The 22,028-nt window shown below is 43.3% G+C and overlaps 1 protein-coding gene across 3 annotated transcripts in view; it reads left to right on the top strand.

Moving 5' to 3' along the window:
• The window catches only part of evlb (Enah/Vasp-like b), a 48,183-nt gene that overhangs the window by 8,262 nt on the left and 17,893 nt on the right, over positions 1-22,028 (top strand). Inside the window, exon 1 of one of the 3 annotated variants that reach the window (XM_080490913.1) lies at positions 3,504-4,355. The exons of 1 other annotated variant lie outside the window; for it this stretch is intronic. In XM_080490913.1, the coding sequence (XP_080347039.1) occupies positions 4,261-4,355 (95 nt within the window). In that variant the 5' untranslated portion in view covers positions 3,504-4,260. Of the gene's footprint in view, positions 1-3,503; positions 4,356-22,028 lie in introns of those variants that run through there. One more of the 3 variants, XM_080490912.1, reaches the window with a different exon arrangement.

The following is a 22,028-nucleotide window of genomic DNA, read 5'->3' as shown; positions in this document are numbered from 1 at the left end:
GCGAACATCTGTTATGACAGCTAGAAATACAGGCTCCACGAAGGACGGATGAATTGAACAAGAGCTGCTATTCAGCCGGCGATACGGTCTCCTGCTGCCTTTTCATTTTCATTTCTAAATGAACTCAATCATGCTGCTGGGGTCTGTTTGGAAGCTGGTGCGGTCACTCAGTGGATCGCCGTAAAAAAGTGATGGCGCAGATGGCGTGCTGATAGGTAATCGAGATAGAAAGTCATTTATTGATTCCACACTGGCCACTGTAGCATATGATTCCATCTGAAACTCTTCACCGATACTCTCACGGGACAACAACCAGATTTCTCATCGACTCAGTTTCATGTTCATTTATTGTGGCTTGTGCTTTTCAAGCGAAAAATTTGTGTTTTGGATGCAGTTTTTTTCCATTTCCATCACTCCAAACCCAGAAATTAGAGTTTTCGGTCTTAGCATTTACAGAGTCCTCAATTTACTGTAGCCAGACCTCTTAGACGAAAGTGGAGAAAATACCTGGAGTTGATCTGTAAAACGGGACAGATGGTCGCTGCAAAAAGCAGCAGTGAAAGCAAGCTCAGCATTTAATCCATACTATAAAAAAAAAAAGAGTTTCTGAAGACAAACATACTGAAAACTGTAGAAATACTGAAACCTGAGAAGCAACAGGCTTTTAGAGGATTTCAGATTAATTGATGTGGTTTTTGTAAAAAGTGCTTAGAATGAGTCGCTGTTATTTATTTATTTATTTATTTATTTATTTATTATTGTGCTATATTTATACTGGTACAGTTGTTTAGGGGCCAATGAATAATAGGGACTAATAATAGGGAACGTGAGCTGGGTTTAGACCGTCGTGAGACAGGTTAGTTTTACCCTACTGATGTGTTGTTGCAATAGTAATTCTATTACTAGCAGAGCAGGATTACTATTGCAACAACACATCATCAGTAGGGTCAAACTTACCTGTCTCACGACAGTGATGTGGGTAATTCACGTTTTAAAGTATATTTGGTGTGTATGTAGTGGGCGTTGCTGGGTTCAGGTGATTCACTCAGGAGGAGAAACAGTTTCTGAACCCTGAAGCAGCTGGCCTGCCAGTTAACATCATCACTGTGTATGAGCAGGGAGCGTCTCCATGGCAACAGACGCTGATCTCCTTTGATTGCCTCTCTCTACCACTTTGTATGTGACATTTTCTTCTCCGTTTTTTGGGGTTTATTCGGAAACGGTGTGCCGTTAATGTCCCAAAATCTAATGACAAATGACAAATCATCCCTGAATTGAATTCATGCAATTCGGGTTGTTTTTGTGAAAAGTTGGTGAACTCATACGTACATATAAATCAATGAATACAGGCAGGCAAAAACAAAACCTTCCCCCAACGTTCGTTGGCGAAGGTAATGAAAAGAGAAAGGAGAAAAATGGACTGATCTTTAATGTTATTATAAAAATGTACACCACAGACAAAAAAGTCGAACAATAAATATTTTTATTATGCCTCATAGCGAAAATATTGTGTTTTAGCCCTGTTTATACAACAGTGTTTTCAGGTAAAACTTTCGTTGTGTTTTGGGTGTCCGTTTACATGACAACAGTGCTCTGAGCCACTGAAAATGCAACTGCCAAGGTGGAACTTTTTCAAAATGCTTTGTCTCCGTTAGGGATGTCCCGATCACACTTTTTTGCCCCCGATACCGATCCGATTTTTCAGAATTGAGTATCGGCCGATACCGATAGTTTCCCGATCCGATACTCACATTGCTATTGCAAATATACTCAATAGTCTATTTTTGGAGCAACTAAGATGTCTGAAGCTAAAAGCACTATTGGCAGAAGCTTTGTTTAGCTAGAAATGATTGTAAAACTCACTTATTGAATCAAAATTCTTCTCTTTCTCTTTAGTTGTTGTTGTAAACTGAGGGTACATCCACACGACGATCTTTTTTCTCCCTGGCTTGCTTCCAAAAAACCGTCCACACCTCACTATGACCACGGCTCAACACGACACTGGTTTGCCCCCAGAGTGTCATGACTCCCAGTTCATATTCTCCTGGGACTTGGTAGTTTTATACTTTTGAGTCCCCTGTAATAGCAATGCAACTTGGTTGTCATTGCCGTGTCATCGCAACTTTTTTCTGAAAGGACAATGCAAAAATGATGCGTTTTGACTTGAAACATTGTTGTGTAAAGGGAGGAGTGTGTTTGGAGTTTTCCCTGTGTGAATGTAAGCGTATGTGACGGTCTGGAAAAAAAAATACTCTGTGTCGGTCTCTCGATCAGAGCAAGTTTTTGTCTCCTGCAAGTGCAGCACTGAAAACAAGAACTGCCTCATCAATCCGCACTCATCTTGCTTTTGTGCCGTAATGTTCCTTCTGTTCTCTGAGAAAGCTTCATGATGCAACTCATTGCAAGCAGACGTTTGCGTCTCACATGTAGTAAATATTTATTTATTTATTTTTCCAGAGTCTGACTAAGATGTGTGAAAACATTCCTGCAGATATCAAAGCAGCGAGGGTGAAATTTTAATTTCTTGCAGCCAAAGGCTTCGTCGGCAGGCAGTTAAATTGCAATGAACTGCAGCGTCCACTCTTGTCCACACCGATTACAGAACGAGACATGTCGTCCAACAGTTCTATGGCCGGTTCAATCAACGAAATTGCCTTTTGGCAAAAACACAGCAAGACAGATGTGGGTGATGTGTGCAGACTGAGCTGTACTAGAAAGAGACGGCGGGTGGGTCCATCTTCTTAGGACGTCAGAGGAAGCACTTTAAATATGGGAGGGATTTGTTGGAAACTGGTAAACTGCATCGATGTTGAATCTACACAGGAGATTAGTGTTCCGGCCACATATTACTTAGTGTATATCACTTATAATCTATATACATCTGGAGAGATGGAGCACAGAATATGAAAGGCTTATTGGTCGCAAAGTGAGCTTCTTTTTATTGTGGGATTCTACGAGTTCGTGGTTACAACATTTATAAATGCCTCCTGAATTTTAAGTGACAGATATGTAGTTTACTTTTATTGTGTTCAGTCAACTGAGCTCCTGGGTATATTTCACCTATGCGTTCATTTCAGTCAATAACCATCCAGTATCAGCTGTCAGATCTCTGTGTGTTGTGTGTGGGTCTGTTGCAGCCCGAGCTCCACCCAAGCCTGGCATGCCACCTCTAATCATATGCGAGAGAAGAGAGCCATCAGATGAATTAAAATCTGTTGCTCCTCCTCTCCGCCGCCGTTCACTCTCTCCATGCGGACGTACGCATCCGAGCCTCGGCCAATCGGGCAGCTGGGGAGAGAGGAGAACAGGCGGGAGGGGGAGAGGAGGAGGAGGAGGAGGAGGAGGAGGAGGAGGGGCAGGACCAGCAGCCTCCGGGGCTGGCAGCCCATCGCTCTTGTCACAGCTGGGAGGGGAGAATGGGAGGGATGGAGAGAAGAGGAGGAGGAGGTGTGGAGGAGAGGAGGGGGGGTAGAGAGGGAGGAGGTAATCCAATGAGACACAGAGAGGAGAGGCAGTGCGAGGGCAACGCCTCACAGCACCGGGAATCTCTCTCTCTATCTCCATCTCTCTCTCTCTCTCTCTCTCTCTCTCTCTCACCCCCCACTACCCCGCCTTTTCCTCCGTCTCTGAAGCGTAAAAACCAAACGACTCTCTTTTTCCTCTCAGTTCTGTCTGTATGTGTTGCAGGAGTGACCTCATATTTCTTTTTTTCCAAGCCCTTCTTTCAACCACACTCCAGGTGTGTTCTTCTTCTTCTTCTTCTTCTTCTTCTTCTTCTTCAGTTTCTCCACCAGGATGACTTGGTGTCTGACAGTCAGGATTTCCGTCCCCTCCCTTTGATTCACTGGGAGGAAGCATCATTTTTTTCTTTTTTTATTGGAGTCATCTTTGTTCTTTTGCTCAAAGCTGCTGAGTGTACAGTGGCTGCTTGTGGGGAAATAGGTTAGTGTGTCTGTTCGGTGGCGGGCGGCAGAGGTGATTGAATGTTTGGTGCATGGAGGAGATGAAGAGGAGGGGGATGCCTTCCCGGTGGTAGCGTTCTGCAGCCCTGCGACCATTCAGGGAGAAGGTGACTGGAATGTTTCCGCTGAACTCCAACCTCTAGAGGAAGTGTCAGGCAAAACTGCAGACGGACAAAGGAAAAGCAACTGAGGCGACAGCTGGGAGACGCTCCTTTTTTGAGGGTTTCTTTTTTTTTTTTTTTTTTTTTTACATTTTTTTGCACTGAGACCAGGGCTGACCTGCGTACCTGTGGACAACATGGACATCAACCTTCAGTCTCACCGCTTTTACTTCCCCCAGATCTACTGTGCTGAGCCGGGGGCGCAGCCACAGCTCACCGAGTTCAAAGTCAGGTAGGCTTCCAGGACACGGGGAAAGGTGTTTTTCCACAACACCCATCGCCAACTTCCCAAATCCCTCCCTCCTTTGTGAATTGTGGAGTCAAGCAGCTCTGATTGCTCCACATGGTTTTGTTCCTGTCTTGTTACCTCTTAGCCTCGCCAGAGCATCATGGTTGTGTTTTCCCCAACACATCCTCAGCTGCTGCTGCTGCTGCTGCTGCACATGAAGCGATTCTGTGTACGTTGACTGCTGCTGTGAGCGGCTGATTGCCCTTGCAGGGGGATGGGGCTGCATGCTAATGTATTAGCAAGCTATGCAGAAAAGTGTTGGGCTCCTGGGAGAGGCAGAGGACACTGATGGCCTGTGATGGGCCTTGCCAAGTTTGGAGAGAGGACTGACAGTGCCACAGTTGTCTTATATTTGCCATCCAGGGATCTATAGGCCTCTGATTGAGCCTCCGTGGCTCTTTTGTTCTTTGTGTTTGCAAACCCCCTCCCATCCCTTCCCCGTCCCCGCTTTCTTTTTGCCACTCTTTCTCTCCAAACAGTGCTGGAAGTGCTCGGGGTGGCTTGTTGCATCCACAGCCGACGCCTGCCGTCATGGCTGCAGAGCGCTCAAAGACGCATGCTCAGACATTCAACAGCTTCCCTCGCTCTTTGTCTTCTTCATCTGTAATTGTGGCGGATGGAAGCTGTTGCATTCAGCCGTGCAAACATCTCCGACCTCATGCTTTGTGACATGCAGGAGAAGCAGAAAACGTCACGGTTTTCACATCGGTGCCATACTGATCCCAAATTCACCCATCTGTCACTGTTTCCGTCACTATCTATCTTTTCATCAATCTTTGCTCCTGGGGCTTGTAGATGCCCTTGTAATCTTGTGCGCGATACATTTGACAATTCCTTCTCTAACAGCTCTGATTAGTGCAGCTTTAAGGGACTCAGCCAGAGTTTTGCCCCGCTAAGCAGCTTTTAGTTTGGCCAGTCCTCCACAGGCTGGTGGAGCAGCTTTATGAAGCCACGGCGTGTCACTATCACCGCCTGGCCGAGCTCCCCGAAGGCACCATGGGAATCAGAGGGCAGTCACAGCTGGGGTGCATCAGCGGGACCGAGGACAAAAAAAGAGCAAACTAAGAGTGTTAGTATACCAAATATGGATGTTTCATGAAAGGAGAGAGAACAAGAGCAACAACATCAACTAGGCTAATGTTGTATGTGCTCTGTATAAGCCTAACTTGACATATTTGCTCCTTCCGGCTCAGTTTGGGAGGTAGCAATGTTGTTTTCTGCCTAATGTAGAAGTAAATAAGTTCAATCCATTGTCGTCCCACTCCTGAGAAACGTCCATGTGGGCAAACATCAGCAAATATCAGCTTAAGTCCATGTAGACGGCAGCCTTGATGGGGAAAAAACTAATAACACAGTCTTGCACATATCCGACTGTGTCTCACACCTCTTATTTTACATAAGAGGCCGACACACGCACGCACGCACGCACGCACGCACACACACACACACACACACACACACACACACACACACACACACACACACACACATAAACATAGACTCACACAGACACGCACAAACCCTGTCAGCATTTGCTGAGATTTAAGAGGGTTAAAGTGCGACATGTCATCACAAAACCAATTCCAGAGTTTAAGCAATATTAATGTTTCACAAATCAGATTTTATGCAATGAATACTCACTTGGGAATGTGGGCGGGAGATTTAGCTGCACAGAGACACTAACAAGCAGAGTCCCACATCTGTTCATGTGCAGATGCATCATATTCTTAACAATGTGGAAGTTTCCACATCAGCTGTAGGATCAGGAATTCGAGGCACCAGTGTCAGACACTGTATTATTAACCGGGTGAGCTTATTTGGGCTGAAGAATTAAGATGAGGGGAGATTGGAAAAAGGGAAACAAACCAAGAGAGACTGAGGAGGGAAAGAGAGGAGGAGAGGAGACATGAGCTGAGATGGAGAAACAAGTGACCAGAGGAGAGCGAAAAGGGGGGATGGTGACTTAAGCGAAGCCAGGCAAAAGGAAGAGAGGAGGCGGCGAATGGGCGGAGGTAAAGGTGGAGTAGGAAGGAGAGACTGGTGTGAATGTGGATAAAATGGGCCAGATGAATGTTTGAACATGAAGGTTTGGTGCGGCGCATACCTCGGAATAATATTTGCGGTGGATGTTGGGATATTTGCACCACCCTGGGCTCCATGGCGACGGAAGTAGCCCCAGTATGGCCAGATAACCATGACGACCAGGGATGGCCAACCTATGAGAACACACACACACACACACACACACACACACACACACACACACACACACACCCACACACATCCTATGTTGTCTGTATGTATGCACGCAGAGAGCAGGAGACGCTCCAGGGATTCTTCTACAAACACATGCATGAGACCTCTTCTTCACGGTGCGTTATGTGTGACTGAGTCTATGTTTTCTTCATTGTGAAGATGTGCTGCCGTGATATTTGCGCCAAAAAAAAAGGAAATAGGATTAAGTAATTGCATTACCTGTTTTAAATTTTTTTCATGTCACTTTTTTCTTTTTTAAGATTCACCCGCTTTTTATCTTTAGCTTTGTTTTTCGTGCTCCACTAACACTGACTGGAAAACATAAGTAATGCTGGTGTGCTAAAATTAGGTAAAAGGGGACATTTACTCCACACAATATAAAGATAAGTTGTATCAGTGCACATGAATATCTATAATGGCAGTTTTAATTTATTTACCCACAAAATATGATTAATTGAAGACTCAGGGTTTTTTTTAGTCCTACATTAAAGTGAAAGCTGTCTCTTTTTTTTTCCTCACTGGGGGTGCATTAATCATTCATTCACATGCCAGATATAGCCTACACCATGTTAATCTGACGACATTGCGGGCATCAGAATAACTTGTGTGAGTGTCAGTCCTGATGTGAGAGAGAAGGATAGAAGCAGGAGTCAATAGGAAGGTTTTTAAGAAAGCAGCTGTGTATAAAACACATGGCTGAGATCAGGGGGGATGAGTGGGACCGACAAGATAAAACATTTTTTATCTTTCTTTTATTTGTTCGATTGCGGTTGAGGTTGTACCTTCCTTTGAAATAAATGAATTCTCAGGTGGACGACAGGATCCAACCCATTATTTCAACTGCTGTTTGATTTTATCGAAGAATATCAAGTCACACTTATTTATCAGTTTTGTCTCGATACAATAACTGCATTAAGTCCCGCGTTATTGAAGAAGAAAGAGTTCAGTTATGTTTTATGAGTCAATTGTAGTTCAGTGAGATTTGTCTTCTGCCTTCATCTTGTAGGGCAACATGAAGACTATAAGGGTAGGCCTGTTGTCGGGACATTGTTTATACGTTTATGAAACAAATCAGATTTCTGTAGTGATTGTAGGATTTAATGTTGACGCCACAAATCAAAGGAGGTAGAAATAGAAATCCAAATGAATCTAAAAAAAATGATCCAGGCCTTAACATCTGTCTCTTTCTGAATTTGAGACATTCAGACTAACTACATCTCTTAGCCTGACAACAGGGATGTAATATTCTCATAAATGGTTTAAAAGTCATGGCGGGATCCTGGCGGCCCTTTTCTAGTTTCAGCGGTCTGATTTTTAACTTTAAAGTTTTAACTTGTCTGATTACATTAGGATTCCATTGTATGTCCCTGACCCTGACTCCTGTCAGAAACAGGATTTCATTTGTACTGTCCAATTCTCCCCGTCAGCTCACTCTCTTCGTTCACCTTGAAAGCCTTTGACTTAAACCCAAGAACTGCTGTAATGTAAAGTATTGCTCGAGGATTATGTCTCAGGGTGGAAAAGACTCTCAATTTTTTTTCTTGGGGGGGGGGGGGTGGGACCTCCGAGGAGACTCACTGTCATTATTCCCCCGGCAATCTGCGGTCTGACAGATCAGAGATGGAGGCTGCTGCTCACACACACACACACACACACACAAACACACACACACACGCCAAACATAGGACAGCATGGCTGGAAATCTGTGAACTTTTTCCGGGTCACCGAGTCTGCCGACAGACGATTTGTGGCACAGATCGGAAGCAGGCATGTCCACTGTAGCGCTGCACGTCTTTCAAATGAGTCGACAATTCCCGACGTTCCGCAGACTGTCAGGTCCTACTGTAAGTCTGAGCACTTAACCTCACGGCCTTGAGTAAATACTCAACTGTCGGTAAACAAGGCTGCGCTCTGTGGACGAGTGTGGCTCCGCTGTAAGTAGCGGCGGTTAAACGGCACGACGGGGCGAAAGGCAGCGCCGCCTCGGGGCATCGCCACAGCTTCCTTTTCTCCTTCCTCTCTTTGGAGGATGTGGTTTCTTGTAGACGAGCCAAGTGTTAACGCTCCAGCTCTGCTCTCACTCTCACTGCCGGCCACTTCTTTCTCCCCATTCCGCTAAATGGAGAGCCATGCATTTTTAAAGCCTTCCTCGCTCTCCGCTGTACTCATATCTTCTGTATCTCTCTGGCTCCACTAGTTATCTCTGTCTGTCTTAATTTCCTTTTTCCCCCCTTCTGCCTCCCTCCATCCTCTGTTCGATAAACTGGCCGATGCCTGGTTTGATCGGGAGATTGACCGAACGCCCCGAGCTCAAGCGGGCAAACCGCCAGCGAAAGCCAAGAAAGTTTGACTCCGCTAATATGTTTACGTTAGCGTGTAGCTTCGGTCAGATGAAAACGAGGACGGCCCGAGGCTCTAGACGTGGTATTAAACATTCCGGCAAACGCTCATTAAGCTCAGAATCAAGATTCCCACCAACAACCAGCGAGACAGGAATGTCTGGCTTTGTGCTTGAAGCCTTTTAATGCCACACCTGGAACACTAATGAAAGGCCCCTTCGAAAACGTAGTGAGACAATTTTGAGATATGAGAAAAAATCTAAACTTCTCCTGTGTTTACTCACGTCCAACTGGTGGTGTCCCGTTGGTTCAACAGCTAAATGTGATGGAAGGGAAGTCCAACACATTATATATTGTCTTCTGGTGTCATTTTCTTGTTTTATTCTTTCTTTTCTTGGAATTTGAATGAATCTTTTATTTGGTACATACAAATAAAAAAAGAAAGAAAGAAAAAAAGAAACAAGGAGTAGGAAGAAGTAAAAAGGTATTGATTCCTACCCCCCCAAACATCCCTGTCAACAGCTCAGTGACAAAAGTTCCTCACAATTTAACGTAACACCAACAGTTGCACAGATGCTTACAATAAACTATGGTACATTTTTGATGCAATATTTTCGATTTAACAATCAAACCTTCACAAAGAGGAACTATTGTACTTCTCACTTTGTTTTATCTCCAATCCTAACTTACTCCACAGATGGTGACACAGAAACCTTTTCAGAATAGTGCACACTTTGTAATTCTTGAAATTTAGCTTCCCTCTAAAATCACAACCACTCACTGTTTCACAGAACATTTTCTGGATATTACATGGTGATAGGTTATTCTTTGCAGGGTACAATATCTGAACGGTTTTGAGCTCCAACAGATCAGGGAATTTCTTGCCTTGTCCTGTGTTTGACTGTGAGTGAGCAGCGTTGAGTTTTAGAGAGCTGGATTGCTAAGACATTGTCTTTGTTGACTGATTGATGACGTTTTTGTTGTGGAAAACTTGTTATGAATGTTTGATAGTAAATGAAGGTGTGCCTTTGGTAGTGATGTCACAGTGTGACGAAAACATGCTCACAAAAGTAAGACAAGGTGTTCCGATCGACCCAAAAGTATTTAAACCAACCTCTTAGTAAGTGACGTTATAATGTCAGAGTTGAAGGTGCTGGCAGGCGACAGTAAAGTTTCTCTTTAATCCTTTCTTTTTTTCAGTCGTACACTTCCTGTGTGATGGGTCGCACAGCACAGTGACTTGTTTTGTTTGGGCTGCAGTGAACTCACCAGGGATCTTATTGACCATGTGTTGTCTCTGTGTCTGTTATGTCAGAGGATTTGGTTGTCTTTGCTGAGACATAAAGGACCATCCAAAGTCTAAATCCCCCCACCGCCGCCCCCCCAGTCACAGAGCCTCTCAGTTATTTTCCACTCTCTTCTGTCTCTCGCATATAAGCCAAGTGGGGTCAAACAGAGGCGGTCCTCTATTTCATTACTATTGTTCTATCTGTTGTCTCCTCTCACCGGTGGCATTTTGCCACATGTTGTCAGGACTGGCTGCCATCATGCCTTCACAAGTTTTCCTTTCAAATATCCACGGCTATGGTTGAAAACCGAGGCCGGAAATTTGACATCCCCTCCACACACCGCGAACACAACACTTAAACTACGGTAATATCAAGGCACCGGCTTCTCACCCGCCACGCTCAATAATGCATGCAGGCTTTGGCCAAACATGAAAGCTAAGAGCACCTGATCTCAAATTAAACCTGCTCATTTCGTCCTGCCCAACAAGATTCCCCACTGCTTTTTCAGGAGCTCAGCATTAAGCTCCCAGGGGTAAAGAAACTCTTAAATGCTTTATGCAATCATGCGGCACAGCAGTAAAAGAAACCTCATCCTGGATGGCTGTTCGCAGGCTTTCAGCCGAAATTAGACCATAAATTCAGAGCCGTTTCGTGGCACCAGGATGTGGAGTGTGTTGGCCGTCCCAGCTGACCTCTGGGGACTGTCACAAGTCTGTTTTGGAGACGAAAACAGCAACAATATGCCCAAAACGGTATTTTCTGCCTTGATTAGAAATCGTGTGACATTTTCTATTGGGATAGAAGCAAAACCACAGCTGTAGCACCCTGAGACGGCGATTTGATAGTCTGACAATGAGGCAGGACTCTTCTGTATTGTGCTGTTGCGAATGCAGCGGGGGTCTATAATTACAGCGTGCGCTGTCTGAGGGCTTATGTTGCTGTTTTTTATTCATATCTCACTGCTCATTCATCTTTTCTTCACAGCCATATTTTCTAGGCCAAGCGAATATTCCACTCCAGTTGTCATGCCAACAGATTAGCGTGCTCTTGCGTGGTCTCAGCAGTCGAGTCAAGGAGGAGTCTGCTTTCGTGTGTGTGTGTGTGTGTGTCCTCTCTGCAGGGTCTCAAGGCTCTTACAACCTTCTAGATACACACAAGCTTAATATACTCACAGCTCCTGCTTCCAGCACACTGAGACGCACACAGCCAATGATTAGATTACATTTGGGTAACTGTGGTATCAGACTTCAAATTCACAGAGAGCTACAGAGGTGTTTAAACTAATTTTCTTAGGCAAACCACAGATTTATTGACAAGTAAATGCTGTTTTCCAGACCCTCCCCTTCAGTCTGTGGCTAATGGGATTGGTAATACTGAAGCTCAAACACGTAAAATGACCCGGGAGCGCTCTGAAATGTTATGCTGAGGGTAAATGTCCCATTGTTGTGTGTGTCCACGGTCTAAAGCGAAGCAGTGTGCTAGATTGGCTTGCACAATATCCTGCAAAAAACAAATTTAATGGGCCACAGAGAGAAAGAGAGAGATAATTTAAAACTCCAGCTCCATTGAGGTGAAGTTGAAAAACCACTGTGCTATTTTGGTTGTAATATGTGATGTCATATCCTGACGGAGATGAGCATTACTGAGTCACACATTACAGATTTGACTTGAATCCACTGCCTAAACCTTTCCAGCCGCGGGGCCCTCTGCAGGATGCGTCTGATTTAAAGGAGACATATCATGCTTTTAAATCCTTCCTTTTTACATATAAATCATACAGTTGTGGTCTATATGAAGCGGAACTGCAATGCTTGGGTCTGAATTCCTCATTATTATAGCTCCACAGGCCCCTTTTCTACCTCTTTTCTGATGTGCTTCTGAGAGCAACTCGTTTTGGGGCGGTCTCTTCAAATGCAAATGAGACACTTCATACCCCGCCTCCTCTCCAGGTTGCAGAGGTGACACTCGGTTCAACGCCACCCTGTTCGGCCATCTTTGTAGTTTGATAGAACAGATACAATTATCTAGCGGCGCAGAAACTTTATATTCACACATTATTTACAAAATGTCAACAACGGAAGATTTGTCCATCCAGCCATACATGTTCGAGCCAGAGTCGGACCCGGCGGAGTGAGATGAAAATGACGATGATGCACCTTCAGAACAACGTCTTCATGTGGATGTAACGCAATGGTGTGTTACTATATTTACACTAACTTCTCCATCCATGCCCACTACTACAATACTGCCTGTATTACAACGACTATTTAATCCAATCCAATCCAATTTATTTATAAAGCACTATTAAAAACAACTCAGATGACCAAAGTGCTGTACAACAATATAAAAATACAATTATAAATACAACAATACAGTGGCAGCACAGAATACACTTATAGCAGTAAAAGTCAACTTCAACACTGGTTAAAAGCCAAGGAGAACATGCGTGTTTTGAGATGTGATTTAAAAACATGAAGGGAGTCAGCCTGTCTAATGAACAAAGGAAGCTCATTCCACAGTTTTAACACAGAAGTTACATTATAATCTAAAACGAGCACACAGCGCTAACATATGAAGACGGTGCAACTGCTAATGCTAACAAAACAATGACAGGGACGTCTTATCATCACACTTTTTAGCGTTATATACAGCTTACCGAAGTGCTCTGTTCGTCGTCTCCATAAATAGAAGGAACTGACCGCTCAATCAGACGAAGTCTTTCGGCAAATCCTTCTTTATACTGGCGGAGGTTGCTGAAGCAGTCGTCCTTAAAGTGCTTCGCGCACACAAAAATGACCTTACCCACAGATGTGGGTACATTTCTGTGAAAAATAAAACTCAACCAGGCACTTCGAAAAGGTTCTGATGCTGGGAGACGGTGTAACGAAGCTTGTGGGTTACTACATCCAACAACCGAACATTTCGACTTATCCTCTCGTAACTTCGGCACCCTTAGGTTGGACTACAAAATCGCAGCGAGAAAAAAAAAAAGGCGGATTGCTCGAAGTGTGGATGTCCTAATTTGGCAGTTCCGCCGGGAATACTGTGACGTCATTGTTCAAAAAACGTAATAGAGAATAGAAAAATCGAAACGGATCGCAAAATATGACCAAAACAGAATATAAAGATATCAACGGAGCACCTGAAGAGACTACTTTGAACTTTTCTGTACTTCTAAACACTCTAAATATACAACAACATGCATTTAAGGGCTAAAAAAGTGGATTTAGCATGATATGTCCCCTTTAAAATTGGATCCTTTTCCTTTTTATGAAGGAACCTGCTCTAGCACTATCATGCTATCTAATACTGTTTTTATATGCAGTCATGCTCTTATTGATCGCTGCTGTCTGTCATTTGAAAACAATGTGAACACATTGATCGATTTATTAATTACTCAAGCAACAGTTTGCTTTGTCCCAGTGGCAGAAGAAGTGAAAGACGAGCACAAGAAAGATCTTTTTTTTTCTGATGGTACTTTTGCAGCGCGTGCATGACTCTGCTGCTCCTGAATTACATAAGGAGCAGAAATCAATAGGAGACGGTCATCAAGAACAAACAAAATGTTGTTGTCCACTAACGTCGAGAAACATACCCAGGTCTAGTATATATATCAAGACAGAAAGAGCGGAAGTCTTCCTTGTTAAGATTTAGTCAAATGTCTCTCTGACCTGACTTGTTTTGTTCACATGTTGAACAATATTTTTAAACCCTGGCTCTGAAGTGTCTCCATTCATGCTTGCTTTTGGACATTGTCTTGCTCCATCACGTCGGAGTGTAATGTGTGGCTTGTTATTAGGCTTTAGAGCCTCATGATTACACAAAGTGTAGTACATTGAGATAGTGTTGTAGTGCTCCGGACCTGTCTCGAGACCACATTTTCAAGATCTTGGTCTGGACTCGGTCTCAGCCACTTAAAGTCTTAGTCTGGTTGATGTCTCCGATTTCTGCTGTTGCACCAGTCGCATGAATCAGCTGGGTGAAAGATCGAGGACTTCCCTTTGCCTTCTTGGGAATCTGCCTTGACCTTCCAACGTTTCTGTTGGTTAACTGAAACTCCGCAGCAGCAGCCATGACGCCGTTAGAAAATCAGCCGTCTGAAGTCACTCGACCATGACATTCTCTGTCTGCAAACCCCTCTCACTGTCCAACATAGGACCAGAGAATTTAAGCGATGACCAACACATTCATTTTTTAATATTTTGTTTGGGGCAGATACAATGTTCTCTTTACAGACGCATGTCTGCGCTTGCTCGTGAATTATCACCACGTATTTCCGTCCTCAGCTAAGACATTTCTACAAGTTCCACATAGAAAATAAGTTATTTTTAGAGTTTTTTTTCCTGCAAGTTGAGCATTTTGTTTTGTTTGTATTTGAGCCAGCAGGCTGTTTGAAGGTCTGCTGTCAGCTCGGGTCCGCTTCCCTCTCATCTGATTCTTCTGTTTTCTCCACCCCGCCACCAAAAACTTCATGCACACAAGCGGACTGCTTATGTAACCGGCATCGCAAAGAGACCTGACAGTTTACTCTCTTCTAGCCCTTTTTCTTTTCTTTTTTTACAGTTATGCATAAACATGACTTGATTCAGACCACGGGACATTGGAATACACACACAAACACACACACAGGCAGTAAGACGCTCTCTGTCTCTGTTCATTAGCGCCCACCTTACAGAAATAAACACAGGTGGCCTCCTGGACAGTGATGAAGAGCCAAAACTAAATCCCTCTCGCAGGTGTTTTTTGAAGGTGGGGGCTTGTATCACGCTGACGTTCATGCCGTTTTCAGTTAATATCGAACGAGACGTCTCTGCCCACTGCTGCTATTTAGAAAGCTTCTGCTTCTGTATGTTATTGTGAGTGAGTTTGTCCACCAGCATTGGCTTTACTGTCTTAAAAATTAGTGACCAGCTTTCCATAAAGCAATCTGGAGGGGCGCCAAAGAAAGACATTCTTTGGTCGGGAATCACAGATTTCAACAGATATGCTTTCTGTGACTTTTTCTTTCCTCTTGTTTCCTCCTCTAAATTGATTCCAATGCACAACCGGATGCTGCAGTGGGCTTTCCTGGCAGGTGACCAGCGGCAGTGTCTGATTTAGGATGATAGTAATTCAAGTGTTACCTATAATTGATATGTGGAGCACTACATGTCAGTGAGTGAATGGGAGTGTACCATTTGGAGCAAAGCTACGACTCCTTGGATGCTGCTGAGTCGGCGATTAACGCAGTGGATCCCAAACTTTTTCTCCCTTTTAGAAATACCAACGTTCCCAAGGCCTCCATCCGTACATACAGACCCTCATTTTTACATTTGAATTCTGCTGCATCTCTTTTTATTAAATGTTCGATAGAAACGGTACATTTAAGATTAAACGGTGAAATTCTTAAAAGTGCATAAGATGTTATATTTTTGGGATTGTAACATTTCCATTTTGCACATTGAGTGCTTTCTAGATATGTTGTAAAAAAAAAAAAAAAAAAAGAACCTTTTAGTGAAGTTTGCTGTTGTAACCATGTCAGAGTGTTTGGTTTTTTTTGTTGTTGATCATGCGCTCAGTTTCAGGGTAGCGCCACATCAACATCAAACTAGCTCAATTATGTTTTTAATTACTGAACATTCAATAGAATGTGAGAATTCTATGCGCCAGATTCTTTTGTCCCAGAGCCGTTTCTTGAAAATACAAGTGAAGTAATTGTAAGAGAAAGTTCTTGTCGTCCACCGTAGGTGAGATGATGAGCTCACGTCCCATGAAGATTGTGGCGTTTGTTTGTTTTTTAGCTGAGAAGTAATAAATAGTCGAACGTCTCAACACAGGACTTGTTTTCTCGAAAGCGGCTTCTTTCAGTCCCGGATGTGACTGTTTCTGACGGTTCCTCCTGGAGTCTGTCCTCGTTTCAGCACAAGTGTTCCTGCAGTGAGAATAATACATGTCAAACCTTTTGATTGTCGCACTGTTTCGGGAGAACAAACCGCTCTGGGTGTTTCCAGTGAGCTCTACTTTTCACAGAAGTGGCCGCAGCAGTTGAGTTTCCCAGAAACAAAATCCGAGCTCCACAGATCGGCGCAGGAATCGTTGTCGGATCACTAAAGTGGCCCCTGATTTTGCCAACTGGCCCCCGGAGGTTGGATCTCAGTGACGATTTAACACAATTTATCCCATTTTCAGTGAAATCCGTGGTTTAGCCTCATTGCAAATGTAGCTTAGAAATCATTAAGCTGTCAGCTGTTCTTTCTGGTTTGTGCAGCTTTGATGTTTCGTACCGCTGATGCTGCACACACACACACACACACACACACACACACACACACACACACACACACACTCGTGTCCAAACACACACACACACAACTTGTTTCCACATACAAGAAGTTTCTTTGTGCGCCATTTCTGGCGACTTAGCCTCTCTGTGATTCCCCTCCTGTGACCAAAACAGAGGGGCATTTTGTACAGGGGTAAACAAAAAAGGCAAACAATTTTGTGGTGATGATTGTTCTGCCAGCCGAACTCTCGGGATGTTTGCTCCGAGCATCTGGCGCTCTGACACAAAGACACTTTCTGTGATCTGTCTTTTGTCACTGCTGCCTGCTATCCCCCCCCCCCACACACACACACACACACAAACAAAATAAAAAACAAACAAATCAAAAAATGAAGCACCTTGAAATGAAAAAGCAGTTTTAATTGTAAGAAGTTGTACGAACGGCATCGAGGCTTCATGAACACAACTGCTGGGTAATGCAGATGATGAGAGGCAACACACCTCAGAGGGCGACTCAGTTTATGTAAATAAATCCACTCCAGATTGATATTTTACTGCTACCTGGCTGGTAAGATGACTGATCGCTCATATAAACATTATCTTTACTCATGGTTTATTACTGTTTTTCACTGCGCTCACCCAGACTGACTCACAGTATTTTGATTGGATCAAGTAGCGTCAAGCATGCAGAGTTCTGAGTGTTATAAAGGGTACTCCGTTAAATATACACACACAGAGGTTTTTTTTTTTTAAATAACGTGCGTCTCTTGTCATCAGAATCTTACCTGTGCATCGACTTCTTCTAACTTCTAATCCATCAAAGCCGTTCAGGACATTTCAGTCTGAAGGCAACAGTGTCAGTTTAAGGGATGGAAGTGAACCCGGAGACAAAGAGAGCGACACTGGGATTAAAACTCAATCAACGGCGGCTTTTATCATATTCTTGTGTTAAATATCAGAAATAAAAAACTGGCACAACATCCAGTCAGATTCTTTTTAATGCAAAAGCAGGCGTAAATAAGTACACGATAATCATTTTACCCGCTTTTTTACCTTTTTCTGGAAAAGATATTGTAAAAAATATTGAGCCTGTTGTTAAAAACTGCAAGAGTTCATGTTTAATAGATGGATTAAAGCAATGACATTATTCATCTTTTCATGCCTGTGTTATTTCTGTATAGAGTTTTTGCTTTGTTTTGTTTTGTTTTGTTTTGTTAAGTGACAGGGTAAGCCCTGTTTGAACTTGATTTTGATTGTAATGTACAATCTCAGAGTGCCAAGATGGTTCATATAAGTCCATACGCATGAAATATATACTTCTATGTGATAAAAGGTTTTAAAGGTAATTCGACTGAATAAAATCACCCACATTTCACCATATAAAAACTCAAATGTCGCTGTGTACAGAATGTTGCAGCCAATGTGTAATATCACTAAAGCTACTTTTTCGACAGTGATTTCCTGTTGCAGCATTTTGAGCCAATGTGAGCTCTTACAAATCAGTCAAATAAGGAAAAATACTTTTCTGATTGCACATTTTGAACTTCAAACTTCAGATCACTGATCTGATGAACTCAATTTATCACATTTGCTGTTAATCTCTCATAAAGACTTTTCTCATATACTGTAACTTTCTCTCTACTACTCAGAGATGGAGGAAGGATGATCTAAAATCAAGTTTCAAGTGTCATTTACATCAAATAGTGAGTCCCTTTTCACAGAGGATTTGCATTGTGCCGATATGTGATCTGTTTAACGCCGACACTGTTGAAGCATTCCTTCATGTATTTATTTGGGAACAGAAAAATCTTTAATCAGCGCAAACACACATATAATGTTTATTTAAAGGATAGTTGCTCATTTCCACCACTCGCCAGTTTTCAAATTGCTCTGGAGCTTCCAGCCTCGGCTTGACCGTTTCTCCCTTCTTAAGTTTTTTTTTCTCGTGCATTTGCACACCTCATTTACACAAAGTGGAGTGTACCACAGACACGGATCTCTTCCGCGTGTATACCCAAATTTGCATACTGCTCCGTGTTCTGCTATTTTAGGCAGATTCTTCTTTGTTGTTGGCTCGCTGCTGCCTTGAAGCGCCGAAGCCCCGGAAAGTGGAGCAACACAATAGCTTTGATGCGTCGATGTCTGCAGGGCGGCGTACTGTAAGAGCCCGTGTGGACGGAGACGCACACAAGGCCCTCTGACAGCACAGATTACTGTCGGAGACACGAGGGGCACTGACACGTGCGAACGCTGACAGCGGTTCACACACACACACGGGGAGAATTGCACAGAACTCCACGACAGAACGGACTGACACAAACGCCGGAGATGCGTTTAGTTCTTGATGGGCACAGTTGCCAGGACTCGCGAGTGATTTCCCCGCCGAGACGGCTCATAAAGCCAGTTCTGACTCTCATTCAGTGAAAGCGCCTTATTTGTCTTTTTGATTGAAAGACCGATTCACACGGCAGCAATGAATTATGAGGAAATGTGAGGAATTCAGTCTATACGCTCACTCAGAAAGCCATTACGAAGCAGTTATCGAGCTCAATTAAAATTTTTACCTCGCGCTTGTTTTGGCAGTTCGTCTGCTGACGGGAGGATCAAAGAGCTAATTATGTTTTATGCCTCAGGCTTTTATTTTTGTGTCTAACTCCTGAAATATGCCTGTCTCCCTTGCATGATCTCTTTTTTTTTTTTTTTTACCCACCCCGACCTGCGTTCTCTCTGTGAGCCGACGGCGTGTCGCTCTCCTCTGACAGCGCGCCGTCGTGCTGCTCATCTTGGATCAGACGAGCGACGGCGGAGAAGTAAATTTAGCTGCGAGCGCACAGGAAGTTTGGCTCTCGAGAACAGAGAAGTGATCTCACCGCTCTGACACTGCGAGTTAACCGATGTGACGGGACCAGGTGCAGGCTGTTCAATACACGTTGCTTATGCACTAATGACTTTTTGGGGTTTTTCCAAGGTGTGGTGGTGATGAGCACTCTTGTCTTTCTGTGTTTATCCGGGAATTAAACTGGCAACTCGTAGTCGGGATCATTCAAAGTTTTATGATCTACCTGTGCGCGTGTTAATTGTCTCTAGATGTCCTGGCTTCACATTTTAGGTAATGTTAGGTTAATCTGAGACTCTGTATTGCCCTGCGTCCAAATGGCACGAGTCGGACAGGTGAAATGTAACCTTTAAATTGGAATTTGAAAGTTTTTCTTTGTTGTGGCACAGAGTATATGAGATGAAAATGGCTATATTTTCACAAAACCAAATAATTACTTCTAAAACTGACTATAATCTCAAAATAAAGGCAATTTTAGTGATACCTTGTAGTGTAAAATACATCAAAATGTCCAAAAACACCACAAGAAATTTGTTACATTTTTTGGGAAGTTTTTACCATTTGCTTGGGTTGGACGGCCGGATTAAAGACTTATGTGGGTCGGTTTTGGCCCATGGGCTTTATGTTTCACACCCCTGCCCTAACTTTAATAAAACAGTAAAGAAACTGGACTTTTAGCCAGTGAACTTTGGTAAAAGGTGAAGAAGAAGGTACAAGAGGTGCAAGATGCAAACAATGAGACTGTTTTGGCTGAAACAGCATCTCATCAACCCCAAATTGACCCGGGACTCGAGGGAGAACTCATGGCGTCATATGTACAGTATTCATTGTGTATGTGCATTTTCAAGAGATGAAAAAGAAACGACTGAGCGTGTAACTGTGTGTTGGGGATAATTAGTCTTTTGCAGTCCCTGCATAAAATTCAGCAGCTCTAATGAATAATTCATGTGTTTATCAGAAACAGACCCTCATTAATCTGACCTTAGACAGTCTCAGTGACGTATCAGAAGCTAATATCTCCTGATTGTTTGATTTTTTTTATTTGATTTTTTTTCTGTCCAAGTATTTTAAGTTACAAATCAGGCTTGTGGTCATTTTGGGATACATGTGAAGTTTTCTTCTGTTAACTTTCTGCTTAGGGTTAACTCTGAGCTGCAGTCTTAGCATCCATCAGAGCCACCGTACATTATTCCTGCATGCATGCGCTCTTTTTTTTTTTTTTTTTTAATCTGTGTCATGAAACTCACTGAGGGATGACTTTTTTTTTTTTTCAACCTGTTGTTGAAGCAATTTAGCATCAACAACAGGTTGATGACACTAAATTGCTTCGTTACAAATGTGCTTTTAATGAGTGAGCGCCTTATACGTGTGCATGATTCCCTGGCATCAATCTTTCTCCTTTCATTGGAATCACCCTGTGCTCTCGACTGGAGGATTCCCAAGCAGCTCTCTGAGATTTTGCAGTCTGTCGCTGTCATCTTAAATTTACTGTTGCACCAACTTGCCGTGGTCAGATCCAAGGACGATGGCATTTAAGGTGCACGTCTGGCCGTGTGTGTGTGTGTGTGCGCGTGTGTGCGTGCTGTCGAAGTAGATTCAGAAGCATTTCATTTATTCATGCCTCCTGCAGCATTTAATTTTTCAACGGGCAAGGCGTGGAGCGAGCTACGTGCGATTCCTTCATGTACGTAAATGCACACGCGTGTGTTTGTGGTTTGTGTGCACGTCCCATAACTGTCAGTCAGGAGGAACTTGTTTTTTTGTTGTTTTTTTGTCGTTGTTGTGGTTGCTTCGGCTCCTTCATCGCTCCCGTCTCTCGCTTTTACCATCTCCATCTCCCCGTCTCCTCTGTTTCTCCGCTCAAGTCTCTTTTAGCTCAAGAGCCTCATTTATTCATGCTCCTGGGCCCTACGGTGCCATTTCAGCGAGCTGCCAGCTACTCCGTTTTAAAAATTAACACAGTCGACAAGTTAACAAAAATAAATTAAGCACATCATTGCTCACTGGTACAGGGGCTGATTTCAAGCGCTCTCCAGAACAATTAATGCAGGACAACTTCGGTCTTGATAGCGAGACACAGCCCGGGAGTAAGTTATTTATACCTCCAGCTTGAAATACAGGCAGCAGGGAAGCATTAAACTTATTTCTTGCTTGAATAGATTTTGGCCTTACAAGTTTCAGCTGCTCACTGCTGCCTCCCTTTCTCTTTGAAGTGAAAACAACTTGTGCTTTTAAGTCCAGCGTCATCCTGGTGGTGTTTCATGTGGGTACTTTTAAGGTAAATTCATGCTCATGTAGGACATTTGAGCTTTGAAAGCAATAAAGATACCGAAATCTGATGACTTTGTCCAGGGTGAACCATATCTCCTCATGTGGGTTGTTTTCCTGTCTATTAATGTCAATGCGGATAGTACATGTGTTACACCAAAAGTACACTCGCTATGCTCTCTAAAACATTAGGTGGAACCGGCAGGTTATATCCTGGACAGGTTGCAGGTTCATCACAATTTTAGGTCACCAAATAATTTCAAAATCATATTTTTGTGGAAGGAAACTGGAATACCCTGAAAAACATGCAAATTCTGCACAGAAAGGCTCCCAAGCTTGAATTTTAATTGGATATATTCAGTGTTT

This window comes from Lipophrys pholis, assembly GCF_963383615.2.
Source record: "Lipophrys pholis genome assembly, chromosome: 21".
Lineage (NCBI taxonomy): Eukaryota > Metazoa > Chordata > Actinopteri > Blenniiformes > Blenniidae > Lipophrys > Lipophrys pholis.
Note: the sequence above shows the minus strand (reverse complement) of the source record. Positions and strands in the feature narration are given on the sequence as shown.